The sequence below is a fragment of the Copadichromis virginalis genome, linkage group LG19 (genome assembly GCF_057382275.1).
Source record: "Copadichromis virginalis isolate Kocher_CV1m ecotype Utaka linkage group LG19, C_Virginalis_male_GT1.1, whole genome shotgun sequence".
NCBI lineage: Eukaryota > Metazoa > Chordata > Actinopteri > Cichliformes > Cichlidae > Copadichromis > Copadichromis virginalis.
The window spans coordinates 16116009-16131006 of record NC_140636.1 but is presented as its reverse complement, the minus strand read 5'-3'; the positions used below and the strand labels follow the sequence as shown (position 1 = coordinate 16131006).

Sequence of the window (14998 nt, the reverse complement as noted above, 5' to 3'; positions counted from 1 at the left end):
CATTGTAAGAGCTTATTTGCAAAAGGATGGACAAAAAACAAAACAAAGCGTGCCTTTAGCAAAGAAATGTGATTTAACCTCAATGAAAAAAAACATCTAAAATGTACTTATTGATATTTTACACGTTTACCGATATTATATTTCAACATAAACATCATAACCTGTAAGAAAGAGGCAAACTCGAGCAATATTTGGACTCCTATAGCATGCCATAAGGTTAAAAGGATGGTGTTGGGCCTGCGTTAAAGCAGCTGCAGCTGTATGCTAATTAGGCGCCTATGCTTCCCGTCCGCTCAGGGCAGCACGCGCCACTGAGCAAACACGCGCATGCGTCGGTACGGCCAAGGCCAACACACCGGCCCACGCGCCCCACAGAAATTATCTCGGGGGAAAGAGGAACTCGTTAAAATGCCATCAAAGCTTGTAGTCCCAACAAACCACGACTAATAGACGCGCAGACTGAAAGAACAACAGTTCAACAACAGAGCGGCGGAGGAGAGCGTGATGCAGCAGGGACAGAAATCAGGTTTTAGAGAGGTTTCTCATTTAGAGAAAATCTGTAATTACCTCTGGGCCAGTCGATGAAACCCGTGAAAATAAAACAACATACAAAAAACCCAACAAAACCCCCCAGCTACGATTAGATGAACGACACGTTTAAACGTGATTCTCAGAGAAACTTCAAAATCGTGGTCAAACTTTGTCACTTACTGAAATAATTTAAAGGTTTCCCGCAGTTTTAAGTCTGCCTCGTGGGCATTTCAGACTTTATTACATTATTATTCAGCTAATCTATCATTTAACCATTTCCAACAAACATAACGGTGTGTTTTCAGGCAGGTGAGGAGGCACCGGGGCACAGAGGCCTATTGAAAGCAAGGCACAGGCCTGCGGCTCGGCTCCGATTGTGCAATTATTTGACTTGGTCATACTGCAGCTTTATGCAAATGAGGGGAACAATGTCCGATGATGGAGATTAATTCCTCCCTGGTCTGCTGACTGAAAGGGAAAAAGAATGCACATTCTGCCAAGTGGCGCACTGCCGCATACATTTAGCCATTATGGCGAAAAAAAGAAGACTTGCACACAAAATATGAGAGACTCACAGAGCGCTGACGGGGAAGCGAAATAGACAACAGTGCGGTCTGTCTTTGTTAGATGGAGACGTGCTGCGAAATGAGTCAGTTTAACGCAAGCTGAGTTTTGCTTTGAGACATTTGAAAGTAAATCAAACCGTTCAGTTTGTTCAAAACGTGGATTCGACACAATCCAAACTTAGATTAGCTTCTTCCAGCAGAATTGTACTCAACTTCTAACATCCCGAAAACACTTTTGGGCTATCCAGCAGCTACATCAGCCACATTTTAGCTCTGAATATCTGGGCAGCATTTCTCCCCAACACGAAATTCGGTTTCGGCCTTCTTTGTCTGGAGCACTGATTCCGCCCAGCACGCGTCTAGCTGTGGGCCAGATTGGCCGTGAGTCCCGTTTCACAGTTAAGAGGTCAATTTGCCTTTCAAACCGAAAAAAGAGAGACAGGATATCCAAGCACGGGCAGACGTAGCCATTGTGCACAAAGACCAGAGGGCCTTCTTATTACTTATGTATGCAGCGAGATGACTGATTTATATGTCGAGTTAAACTACCGAGACAGACACGTGCCCTAAAATAAAGAAACACTCCCTCTGTAGTGTTTATTCAAGACCAAAATAAAGGTCTTTAAAAAGTGTCTTTAGTTCACTGATGTGCCCGCGGAACGCGCGTAAAGGTCACGCGTAAACGAGTCAAGTGCGTGGATAGAAAAAATGTTTAGTCTTAAAACAAACTGGATGACTGTGCACTGCAAACACAGTTTTACAGCCGTGTGTGAGGCGAGCCGCCTCTCTGACCAACACCACAGCGGACACGTGAAGAAACACACCTTTGGGTTTCTGTTTAACCAAGCTTGTCTCACCCAGTTTTAATTCGAAATTGTGATAATTGTGGCGGTGACGGACATTTCCTTTTGGCAACTCCGGGACCCCCGGAGGAGAACCACAAAGCAGTGGCACGTGTGCATTTGTGTAGGGGCCCATCAGACCGTAAAAAGAGGAGGGTCCCGGCGTGTGCCTCTGTCGGGGAGGGGCAGAGCGCACACATTAATGTAATAAACCGCCAGTACATCTGCTAAGCTATCTGCACATCCTCCAACGAAATCCAGCAAACCCAGGATCTGAGCCCTCCCACAATAAAACCCACTGGGATCTTGGTTTCATCCGATTGGTCGGGGATGCTGCAACAGGGGGGGCGAGAACAATAGCATCATTCCGGCATAAAAAGAGTGGAGCTATGCCTTGGAGACGAAAACATTTCAGCAACAGAGGGATCGATATACTGGGGAAATCAAGTCCCATAAGCCTCTAGTGTTGCCATATTTTTCAAACCTGGATACTCCAGATTTTACCCACCTCCCCGAAGTGCCTTTTCGCCGTTCCTCGCCAAGATGCCCAAAGGATTCCTGGTAAAAAGAAACAAGAAATCTGCACATGTTTCCTACAGGACTCGGTCAGACGATGATGACCTCCAGGAGCCACCCACCCCAGCTGCCTTGCCGAGTCACACGGACCCATCCCCGCCGATTTCAGTGGCGTCCAGTCCGGACCGCGCCTCCGCATCGCCGGATTTCACCGCAGCTGACGCGTCGGTGCCAAGAATGGAGAAGCCGGCACAGTTCGGCAACCCAGAAGCCGTGTGCCAAGCCCTCTACAGCCCCACCCGGCCCATCAGCAAGGAGCACGACAGGGGATATTTCGAGCGAAGTTTCAATCTGGGCTCGCCTATTTCTGCCGAGTCATTCCCAACACCCGCCTCCCTCTCCGGTCTGGATCACCTCCTGTACGCCCCGGTCGACCTGAAAATCGGCACCAGCAACAGCAGCCGCAGCGGCACCAGCACCACCAGCAGCAGCAGCCTCCCGGGACCAAGCAACCGAGTCGGCACCAAAAGACCCGCAACTGATGGAACGGAGCGCAAATCTAAAGCCGCATCCAAAAAACCCAAAGCCATTAGAAAACTCAACTTTGAAGATGAGGTGACGACTTCTCCGGTGCTTGGTCTCAAAATCAAAGAGGGTCCGGTGGAGATGAAGCCGCGGGCTCAGTCCTCCGCAGGAAACAAACCTCTGGGGGAGTTCGTGTGCCAGCTGTGCAAGGAGGCGTACGCGGATCCGTTCTCCCTGGCTCAGCACAAGTGCTCCCGCATAGTCAGGGTCGAGTACCGGTGTCCTGAGTGCGATAAGATGTTCAGCTGCCCGGCAAACCTCGCCTCTCACCGCCGCTGGCACAAACCTCGGACCACCGGCGCGCCCGCCATGCCACCCGCGCAGGGCATCAAACCTGAAATGGCCAAAATGCCACCACTAGGTGTCAAGTCAGTCTCCGACGAAGCCAAAGACATGAGTGACAGAGACACCCCGAGTCCAGGTCTGTCCGAATCGGGTTCTGAAGATGGCTGCTATGACTGCCAGTTCTGCGGGAAGAGGTTTAAGCGGCAGGCGTGCCTAAGGAAACACATCATGGGACACCAGGCCCTGCAAAAGAAAGTGCTGGAGGAGCGCGGGTTTCAAACCAGCGACCGCCCGGCAGAGCAGGCTCCGGAGTCAAACACCTCCTCATCAGCGTCATCATCCTCATCCTCAGCGGAAGCCTCAAACCAAAGCCCCCTCAATCTGAGCCCGGTGGACTGCCTGCTGTGCCCGGTGTGCCGGGAGAGCTTCACCAGCAGGGCCGGCCAGGAGAGACACCTGCGCCTCATGCACTCCTCCCAGATTTACCCGTGCAAATACTGCCCCGCCACCCTCTACAGCTCGCCGGGGCTCACCAGGCACATAAACAAGTGCCACCCCTCGGAGAACAGGCAGGTGATCCTGCTCCAAATGCCGGTGCGCCCCGCCTGCTAAAGACAACACAGAACTCGTGCCTTTGATGGGGGGAAATTAAAAATAATAATTAAGAAGCGGATAGAAAAGTGGCTTAGGGGGTTAAAAAAGAAAAACGAAAACACAAAGGGTTTGTGCTCACTGCCATAACTTTAGGCCAATGAAAGGCAGGGCGGTTTAATGTTTAAGTGGTGTCTTTTCCATGCCAATCAGTGATTGTTGAATGCTTCTCTCTATATTTGAATTACATATAGGCCTATTTTGAGATGTTCTTTCTCAAATTAGTTTATCAAGATAAAAAAAAAAAACAAACGAATACAAAGCGTTAGTTTGACTGTTAAAGGGTATTTTTCTAGGACAGCACATGTTCAACGATAGCTTCTAGACCTAAGAAATGTCTTAAATTTCTCAGAAATCCTTTTCCCCATCAAAGCCTGTTGACTTCACCGGCCGTGATTGCTCTATCACTGTAGCTTTACGCTAGTTTGTGAATGACAGAACTTACTTTGTGTTGATGGAGAAAAAAAAAAAAAAAGGAGTGACTGAGGAATTCCCTGTTTAGTAGAACCACAAATGCCTTTAGTATACAAATAAGCCTAGTCCGAAATAGCCTACGTACACATCCAAATCCCGCTGTATAACTGCCTTAAAAAAGTCAACATAGATTGTTTTAATTTGAATGCTGGCACATATTTTATTATTATTCTTGAAAATTGTTGCAATATTTGTCATCATATGTTTATTTATTTATTTATTCTAATTATTTTATGTAACTTATTGTTGTGTTTGTCGTGATTTTTTCCTGTGAATCGTTCTGGCAGTTTACATGTCGTATAGCCAAATCTTTTGTGTTTTTTTGTTTTGTTTCTTTTTGTCAAATTTATGAGTTGTGATAAATGTCGTGGGTCGGGTTTTAATCTTCAATCTCCACAGCTCTTGTAAAAAAAATAAAAAATAAAAAAATAAAAAAAGAGGAAAAAACGTAAAGCTCTTACCTTAGATGCAATCTTTTTTAAGGACAAGTTATTTTTCTTAAATGTTGGCTTTTATAGCGCTTTGATTGTATGTGTATATCGTTGTTGTCTATCGAAATAAAATATTTTCCAAAGGACACGTGGTCTCAAGACGCTTTTCACACAGACAGGAAGCCGCACACGACACCATGAACTTTATGTCCAAACAAAACTCCTCGTGCTACAATAATTATTACTAAATCACAATGAGCTCGTGGCTCGTTCTGGTTTTGCTCCTTTTGGAAAAGCCGAGAAGAAATGCCAAATTGCCCACGTGCATCAATCGTTTTCTTAATTTCAACCCGCAAACTGCGCAGTGCGCACAGGAACACGCACCAAAATAAATCCCGCTCCGTTCCTCCACACATATTTTAAACTCTATTCGACTAAAATGTTCTACAGGAGGCATCGTGGGCACTTTTTGTCCCATTTTTTATGCCTGATCAGCTGATTTGAAGTTGATTCTGACAGCAGCCTTCTGAAGTACAGGAGCGAGATGACAAATTGTTAAACTTTGACAGAGTGAAATTAAACCAAGTCACCTTTCAAAACCTGTAAAGGTTCCTCTTCAACACCTCTCCCACACATGGTGACACTCCAAAACGATACCAATCTATTTAGTCGTCTTTAACAGGGAGAAAGTCCAACTCCCTTGGCTAAACCCCCCTGTGCCTTCGACATCAGACTTATTCTGCGTAAATCATCGCTGCGGTGGCTCCATAGACGCCGTTTCGCTGCCTCAGTGAAGCACTTAAGGCCTAATCATAAATTCACCCTCTTAATACCACGTCAGGACATGACAGCAGGACAAAGAGGTGGTGGATCAGAACTCACCTCTGCAGCAGTAAAACATTTGTCTGCTTTGGAAAACTCACACAACTCGATTTCTTTTCCTGCTTCGGTTGTTTTCAAATGATTTAGGACACATCAGGGCACAACCGGCTTCAAAGCTGACCTCCAGAATCCATAAAGCATTAAGTTGGTGGTAATTTAGCAAAAGACACATATAGCTGACCTCACAGGCCGATCAGTGATGACAAAAAAGGTGGTCAACTGAAAGACTAATGTAGTGTAAAAAAAAAAAAAAAAAAAAAATATATATATATATATATATATATATATATATATATATATATATATATATATATATATATATATATATATATATATATACACCCACACACACACACACATTTAAAAACATCACCTCTTCACTAACTTGAACTCCTCACAGTCTCTTCCTGCTTCTGCAGAGTTCTTGTGCTTATTAAAACTCCTGCAGCGGTGCAAGGCCAAAGAGAAGGCCAACTTTTCAGTGTTACCCCCTCGAGCTCCTCCAGGCAACACTGACAATACATTAAGAAAGAGTGAGATCTGAAGTGTGAAAATTGACTGCAGCTGCCAGCGTAACACATGAAATAACACAATTTGGTAGTATTCACGGGGATATCAGCCTGTTCTGTCGTAACGTATCTCAGAGTCGGTGACAAACAAGCAAACAGTGCCGAGCCGGGTGAAAATGGGGCAACATTAGGTTTCTTTCTCACGGATGCACAATTTAAGGGCTCCAATTACAGTCAAGTACTTTTCTTGCGTCTTTATGTGGCCCAGGAGAGGCAGGGCACCTGTAGATGCTGCAACCAATTGCACCTGTACCTCCTGGTGGGGCTCCATTATGCTCCTCTAAGCAGGGTAGAGCAGCAGGGGAGACAGATGGGAGGAGGGTCAGATTACTCCTGCTGCTGCCAGCATGGCCAGGCCAGGGTCAGAAAGCCCATGGCAACAGCACCATCATAACCACACACACAAACCTTACAAATCCAGATAATCAGAAATACAGCAAACAACAGGTAGAATTTCAAATTGATTTAATGAAATGTTTCAGTTTTCACATTTCTAATAAAGATAGCAGGACTTCGGTCATTAAAAACAGTTTGATATGTTGACAAGTAATGATGAAAGTTTCAAGCTTTTCCCCCCTCTTATACAAAGATTATATTACAGGCATTAATATATTTATATCCTGAGGGCAATGAAGCCCTCAAATTTGACACAATGTACAAGGATTTCTAAAACGAGAAGGAGAAAATAACTAAAACTACGACTATCTCAATTTCTTCACGCGTATAAGACACACAATCTTGGTCCGAACTAACACCTCCAGTGACTAATCCTCCGAAAGGAAGGCGCGAGCCCTCTTTTAACAGACATATTCTATAAGCTACAATCTTTGGATCAACATCATGGTCAGTTCCTTCAAGTGGCTTTGGGGAAAATTAAAACCATAGATGTGATCCAGGCCTATATATCTATACATTCCTCAAAAATGACAACACATAAAATAAAGAGAGCACAGATCTGTCAGTCCTCCTCCTGCTGCGGGGATTCCTCACATCCTGCTCGGGGAACGGACCAACAGGAGGTGAGATGTGGAGAAACCGACAGAGGAACGCAGGGAAAGTAAGGCATAGTAGTGCAACAGATGGGGGATAGTGTTGCAGCTTAGGTGGAGCCCTCAGAGGGTGAGAGTCTATAGTGTGTTTATGTGAGTGAGTAGGTTTGCGAGTGAGTGGGTGAGTGGGAGGGAGGGGAGGCGGGGGACACCTGGCTACCATGACAACTCGAGCTGGCAGGTTGGAGGAGTGCGAGAGGCGGGCTGGCTGTTGCTAGGAGGGCTGTTAAGAGTTCAGCTCTGGCATGCCACCTAAACCCAGCCCCCTCCTCCTCCCCACCGCCATCCCCTCCCATGGCCTCAGGAGGCCATGACATGGGAAGAGGATCATGGGAAAGAGGACGAATGGATGCCACTGACACAAAGAAGGTGGCAGCACACCACCAATAAATAAAGAGCAAAAATCCATCTGTTGCTGTTTTCATGAGACGTGAACTTGAGAGACGCAGAGGGAGGAAGAGACTTTTTTTTTTTTTTTTTTACTCCTGAGGAGGAGACGGGACGCTGAGATTTGATTGTGGGGCGTGGAAATAATGTGGGACATCATCTTAGAAGACAGACATTACACAGGCACTGTGAGAAGCTCCCTCAGAAACACAATCTCTCACACACACACACACACCAGTGCATGGAGTTACCTGAGGCTCTGGCGGCATTTTTCCTTTAAACACCACACAAACACACAACACCGCAAAAGATAATTCAAACAGTCCATCCAACAGACTGACATCAACAAATAATATTTAAAGCAATTTACATCCAAGAACAAAGAAGCATTTGATGTTAACTGACAAGAGTGAGTGCAAAGACCGTGGTCTGCGTGTGTTGGGAATGTTGGAATGTCGATGTCTCGGCTTTACAGGACAGGGAAACTGATAGCAGAGGAAAGAGACAGGAGGAACTTATTTAATTACCGGACATGAGCCTATGTTAACGACATCAGAAAACAATTACAAACGCAGTGTTTTCTCATTCCAGCGCAGTTGCATAAATCAAATAATGACGCGATCCATTGGAATTCATTTAAAAAGGAAAATTAGAGTAGTAAAAAAAACGAAACCCAAATGTCATTTCAGCTCAAGTTAGAAAGACGTCATCGATTGTCCACTCCGAGTTCAAAACAATTAAACAGCCTCTGGCTGGACATGCTGCAGGGACTCCCGTGTACTAGTGCAGCGAATGCGAAACATTCAGGGGAGGCTTTCCCCATCCATTGGTGCTTTTCCCTGCAGGAACATCATTCCCCAACGTGGATGGGACGGCATCACACTGCCGCTAACTGAAATGGTATCTTTGACACAGAGAGGCTGTGGCGGATGCAAACAGAGGTATAAAAGGCAGACTTATTTATAAATGGATACCAAACTCTTGTGCAGTTTTAGCGTGGTGTCATTTACAGCTGCGTCATCAGTGCTTTGTTACATGAAGTGCTGGGACAGAGGAACTACAGAAACAGGGTAAAACAGTCTCCCATTACCTTACTACAGTAAGAACTTTAAGTGTTTTTCTAGCGCACGCGAGCGCTCTAGAAAATGAGGATAAAATCATTGCAGGTGCCTCCTATGCTGAAACCAACGAACATAAATAGCTTACTTTCACGTACACACCTGTCTCAGTTAACACCACAACAAAGTGAAATGTACTGACAAAGAAATCAATGATCGCCACTTAAATTAAAAATTGCCGTATGCTCCAGTTAATGTTTATATGTCACAAAAACGGAAAAAAAAAACGAAACATCAAAGTAATTTCTTGCAGTCTCGGCTGAGTTTGTGAGGTTTTTCGAGAAAAGACTGAAGGCGGCACTCGGGTAGGGGGAAGAGGGGGATGGGTTGAAGAGCTCAGTTGGAGGATTTGCTTATAGCGCTGGCTGATCGGCGGAGTTTCCCGGAAACTCTGTTCTTTGTGGCACGGGGCATGGTGGGAGACACCTGGTCGACTGAATCTGTTGTTGTGGTGGTGATGCTTCCGGCTTCGGTGCTTCCGCTGCCGGTGAAAGACCCTGGGAGAGAGAAATGGAGGAAAAGTTTGTAGACAGAAACACGACAACGAGAGAGAGAGACAGGGAGAGGAGGATTTGATTGTTTTATATCCCAGCACGCTCCATCATGCACGCGGCTGCTCCCAAAACCAGGATCACCCAATTCCCTGGATTTCCACCAACATTCACACAAATACCAAGTTTAGAATAAAAGAGTGTCGGGATTCGAGTTTGCTGCAGAGCAGAATTCATTCGAATCAAGATGCCGCATCTCAGAAATCACATGCTTTTTTCACATGCTGCAGAGAAGCAAAGCTTGTTGAAAGAGAAGCCGCCTTTATCCCCAACAGTTTCCCTTTTATGATGTGAAAAATGAGGCAACCTTTGTAAAAAAAAAAAAAGTATTCAGTTCACAGTGTGACAGCAGAATGCTTTGAATGAAAATGAAATTACACATTACGCTCTTGTTGTGGACATGTGGAGCCTTCCTATTGTCAAACATTTTCCTTTTCCACAAAAACTTCACTTCAATGATTATGACAAACGGTAATAAGCCGGGAGGTGGGCATGAAATGCTGGCGAGGACAATCAATTATTGTGAACGCCGACTTCCTCGCTGTGCCCCTGACCAAACCCCAACTACGGGCGCGCCCCCACCCCGCCCCCACCCGCTTTGGCCCCGTGCCTCGAGTTTAAACAACTTTTCTGCTTTGTTGAGGTGGCATCTGGTTGCCTATTTTCTTTCCTATCCTTTTATTTCCTGCCATTTTTTCAGAGGCATCTCAAGTTGCAGCGGCTAAAAGGAATGGCAGATGGCTGGAGTAACAGACACTCAGCCGCACAGTGGACACCAGCAGCATCCAGAGCCACGGCTCACAGAGAGGAGGCTGGGCCGTGGATGAAACGCTGGGTGTGGGTATTGTGAAGGGCTAGAGGGGAGGTGAGGCGGGGGGGGGTCTGAACATGCATTCTCAAATCTGCATATGAATATAAAAAAAAGAAAAGAAAAAGGAAAAAAAAAGGATCGGGTTTGGGTAAAAATGAGCAGGACGATTTCTGCATTCCCGTATTGTACTCATTCCTACAGTAAACTCTTGCAAAATGCATCTGCTGGAAAAACATACGACTATTAAAGGCAATCCAGTCAACACACCATTAAAGACGCGCTGCACTAAACAGTCATCACTACCACTGTGGCACTTAATGACTGCGGTTGCATCAGTTTCTAAATGATCTTCTTCACTGTATGGCCTTTTGTAAGAATTAATTTTCCAAGTAAGCTACTAAGTGGGGAAAAATAACACAGAGCCAGAAGAGGCTAATGTGTCATCATTATCGTGATTACAACCCAACACGTCCGCCCTATACTCGGTCAAAACGGCCGTACGCAGAGCTTCATTTCTGACGGAAAGAAGAGAGGAGAAGCAAAGGGAGAAAGAAAACAAAGAGACTCTTTAAATGGCCCCGCTATCCCATTGGTCCCCACTGCAGCAGTTCAAACAAGGCTTTAGATGACAAAGACGTCTTCCAGTGCGGCAGGTGTTAGTCTCAGAGTCTGCCCCAGGCAAACAGGCACACTCCAACAGGAGGAAATGACAGGGGTGGGGGCGGTGGGGGGGATTGAGGGAGGAAAAAAAAAAGGAAAGAAAGAAAAAAAAGTGTTTGCTGGGGGAAGAGATAAAGGCGCGCCACATGCAGAAGCGAGGGCCAGAAGTGTAGCCGTATTGTTCATGCTGCTACTTAGTCAGGTGCTAATTGTCCCCACCGTGCATCACTCTCAATTACCAGCCTGGCCTAAACAGTAGGACATACCCCAAATAAACAGCCTGGTTTTTCTGTCCCTTTCCCTTTGTTAAAGCGCTCAGTAAATAAAGCTCGGTTAGTACTGAATGAAAAAGGAGAGGTTCGGGGAGGGGGAACAGCCAGGATGAGTGAACGAGGGAAGAGCAGGTAGGTAGGCAGGCTGCCGGAACCAAAACAAGCTTCCGGCCTCATTTGGGGGGCTTACCTTCACCACACACAGTATTTGGATCTTTAAGATATTTTTAATCTAAAAGGAGGGAAAAAAAAAAAAAAAAAGTAAAGCATCATGAGAGAAAGGACACACAACCTTAATCACACTGCAGGAGGACACAACAACGCTGCTGAAAAGAAAACTCTCAGGCACAGAGGGAGGGACCTTCAGCCAGCGCGTGCGGTGTCGTGGTTAGCCGTTGCTGAAAGGCTTAAAGGTCAGAAAAGGTTAACTGATTTGTGTGATGAGTTAATCAACAAATGCCATTTTTTCCCCTCTACCTGACAAACTGGTTACTTGGAGTTTTTAAAAACTGAGACCATTTTGAAAAAAAAATCCCAAGCACGAATGGTGTTCAGTTCACATGGAAACAAGAGGCTGGAAAACATTTACCACCGATGTTACGAGCTGAGAGGGTTAGCATGAGAGAGGGAAAAGATGCCGGGGCACCTCGGAGGGTCAGGGGAGCTTTTATGTACTTTTACCCAGAGAGAAAAATGGGTTTTCTTGTGTGCAGTTAATCATTTTAAAAAGTAAAGCGAATGATCACAAAATGACAAAAACACTCAAAATGCAGCAAAACGGTGCAAGTTGTAACACACGGAGGGCGGAGTGGTGAGAATGGAGTCTTCGTCCGGGTGTGACAGACGGGCTAGCTCATGCAGGAAGCCGCGATGCTCGACTGAAGTTGTGGGGTGAGACGGGGGTTACATTCAGGAGCTGTGAGAATGAAGTTATGAAAGACAGACAAACCACCAAGGTGGAGGGCTCGGGTTGCATGCCTTACAGCAAACTGGCAAAACTGCAGGAGCGCTTCATTTAGCAATTAGTGTGCAGGGCTTAAAGTCAAACCCTGCTGCTAAATCAAGCGCAACCCTTAGTTATCTGACGATGGTGGGGTTCAGGGTGACCTAAACGAAGTGATAGATGTTAGCAAGCCGATGCCGGGCGTCATGCCTAGTATGGAGGAAGCAGGCAGAGTCTTACAGTCCAGTTTGGCCCAGGGGTACTCCATGTCCCAAACCATCCCCGGCCAACGCCTGCACGCTGTCATGGAGCATGAGTGACATGTTAGTGGCAGCAATGAGAGGCAGAGCAGGATGGGTGAACAGACAGATGGATAGACAAACTTGTGTATAAACAGACACACACACACACACACACAATCCTGCACAAAGGAAAAGCATAGGAGAGTGAGAGTGGTAGCACGTTTGAAAAGAATGAGGAGCAACATCAGCCAGCCATCACAGACACATTCAAGCTCTAAGCCTGGTGAGATGCATTAGACCTGAAGCGTCACACGTATCGTACTTTTTGAAATACAGCAAATGCAGTTGACAAATGAAACACATGAAATTGTGAGAGTTGTTGCTAATGACAAAAAGAGTGTGTACTGGTTGTAGCATCTACAATGTCATTAATTCCTGGATTTCACCGACAGTGACCGAAGAAATAATCTAACTTTAGAAAGCCTATTTAAAATGGATTTTATTTTAATCTCAACTTTAGTTTTGATAGGCTGGTTTATTCCTAGTGGAAGCCTGTAAATGACTCTTATTCTGAGTGTATTCCACGTGCAATATCCAAAACCTCATACAGTGCTACGCAAAAGTCTTCATTTACCTCACATTGCTTAATGTTTCGCCAGACGTAGCAAATACAATACGAACTATAAGTCACATAGTGACCTACGAATCACTGTGTAAACACAGTGTTGTGTTTACACATAACAAGAAACTTAGTAATAACCAACTTTAAATCATGCCTTTAGAATTTTAAATTGGTTGCCTGTCACAAAACAATCTGGTAAAATAACAGTTTTACGGTGCAGTAAAAGCATACCCGGAGAGAAAAATCAAACAAAAACCACACCATCAGTCATGGACTGGCCTCCCCAGAGCCGCACCTCAGCATTACTGAGGCAGTGTGGGATCATCATGACAGAGAACAAAAAAAAAAATGCAGAAACATCCAAAGAAGAGCTTTGAATGTCCATCAGGAGGCCTGGAGAACATTTTCTGTGGACTACTTAAAGAAATTACAAGAAAGTGCCCAACAGAGTTCAGGCTGTGTTCAATAATAAAAGCAGTCATACCAATTATTAGAATTATTTTAGCTTAGGCATACAAAATCTAAAGACTTCTGCACAGTTCTGTAAGAAATTATTGTAGTTTTTTTTAGTATTTGTAGTATTATTGTAGTATTGTAGTATTTTTATGCAAGTTTAAACAACACCTTTGTGCATATCCTTGTATTATTCTGTTGGCCTGTTTGCACAGTTTCTGGAGAAATGGGATATCGCTGCTCAGTGGGAGGCTGACACAATGACCTTGCAGACTTCATTATACTTCTGAGCTTCATGCATTGGCTGCAGCACACGTCTCATGCTGTGAAACATTATTCTCAGTTCTAGCTAACCTTTCTCAGACCGGCTCCAAAGCAATCTGGGAACCCTTTAACTCTGTTCGCTGGGTCAACAGTCATTTGGGGCTCTTCCAAAATAATCTGCAACAATAATCTTCCTCCACCGTTTATGATTTCCCATAGCTAAATTCTAATACATAGTTAAATCATGATCCTAAGATTGGAAGCAGACTCGACACGGAAACAGAGTTTCGGGTACCGAACGTTTTTCACCTGAAGGTGGTCAAAACAACCCGCGACTGAAATACTCGTCAGCATCAGCTGCTTTGAGCAATTAAAAATAATTCTCTCTGATTTTCACTCCTGTTTTTCTATATGCCCCTGCACGCTTGTTCAGCACCGAGGATGGAGGAGGTAAATTTTACACCCCTACACAGCAGTATGGTAATGTGTCTCACCACCTCCCGCCTGCCTGAATATCACACCTGAACATCTGAAGTCCGACACAGACATAAGACAGGCCAATTCCAACAAAAAAAAGAAGAAAGAAAAAGTAGACAGTTAATTTTCACATGCCCACATATGGCACAAAAATACAGCTTACACGGTAAACCTCGTTCAAAACATAAGCTCTGACAGATTCGATAATGACACGACGTCTGCGGAGTGATGCTGTGGAGTGCTTTTCTTGTCAAAACAGAACGTGTGTCGAGATCCAATAGAGTGTAAAAGTGCAATCCTGTATTGATTTCAGTGCTGGCGCAGATCGATCGGTGCTGGTACAAGTAGGAAGAACAAGATAAGACACGTTTTCCATTCTATTCATCACAGGCTGATAAGAGTGCTGTGCTGACATCCGAGAGCTGCTGTTTGTTGGTCGGATCTCTTAAGTGTTGGTGAATGAGCTCATGAAGACATACACAAAGACACACACCCTGCAACTGCCATTTAAAAGGCTGCTTATATTCATAGGAAAGTAATTGCATGGAAGGATGCGGTTTGAAAAAAAGAAAAGAAAAAGAGGAGATGTACAAAGTAGCGTGAGTGGGGCAGGAGGAAGTGGAAAAGTGTTTGAAGAAGAGCCTGGGCCCGTCGTTTGATATTCATCGGTGAGCGTGGGCTTGGAGTGGAGAGAGAGGGGGGGTGGGAGAGGAAAAAGGTTTGGACAGGTGTGTTTTGAAGGAAGAAGAGAGACTGAAACGCGGGGGGAAGAGATGATGAGGAAAAAGGGAAGAAGGCATGGGAGGAAAATACCCAA

At 45.1% G+C, this 14998-nt stretch overlaps 2 protein-coding genes across 4 annotated transcripts in view; one reads left to right on the top strand and one right to left on the bottom strand.

The window, feature by feature from the left end:
* The first annotated feature begins 2291 nt into the window (after window positions 1–2291).
* On the top strand, window positions 2292–5027 carry insm1b (insulinoma-associated 1b). Its single transcript, XM_085442236.1, has one exon. The coding sequence runs from the start codon at window positions 2483–2485 to the stop codon at window positions 3935–3937; it is 1455 nt and encodes a 484-aa protein (XP_085298362.1). The 5' UTR covers window positions 2292–2482; the 3' UTR covers window positions 3938–5027.
* Window positions 5028–6780: 1753 nt separating this feature from the next.
* ralgapa2 (Ral GTPase activating protein catalytic subunit alpha 2) overlaps window positions 6781–14998 on the bottom strand; it is a 97010-nt gene continuing 88792 nt past the window's right edge. For 2 of the 3 annotated variants that reach the window (XM_085442356.1, XM_085442358.1), the window contains 2 exons: window positions 12364–12423; window positions 6781–9383 (listed from right to left, as the gene is read on the bottom strand). In XM_085442356.1, coding sequence (XP_085298482.1) covers window positions 9223–9383; window positions 12364–12423 — 221 coding nt within the window. In that variant the 3' untranslated portion in view covers window positions 6781–9222. The remainder of the gene's footprint in view (window positions 9384–12363; window positions 12424–14998) is intronic. The other variant, XM_085442357.1, reaches the window with a different exon arrangement.

What these genes read in the sequence shown, in the direction of transcription:
- insm1b (XM_085442236.1), top strand. Translation starts at nt 2,483, where the DNA reads ATGCCCAAAGGATTCCTGGTAAAAAGAAACAAGAAATCTGCACATGTT.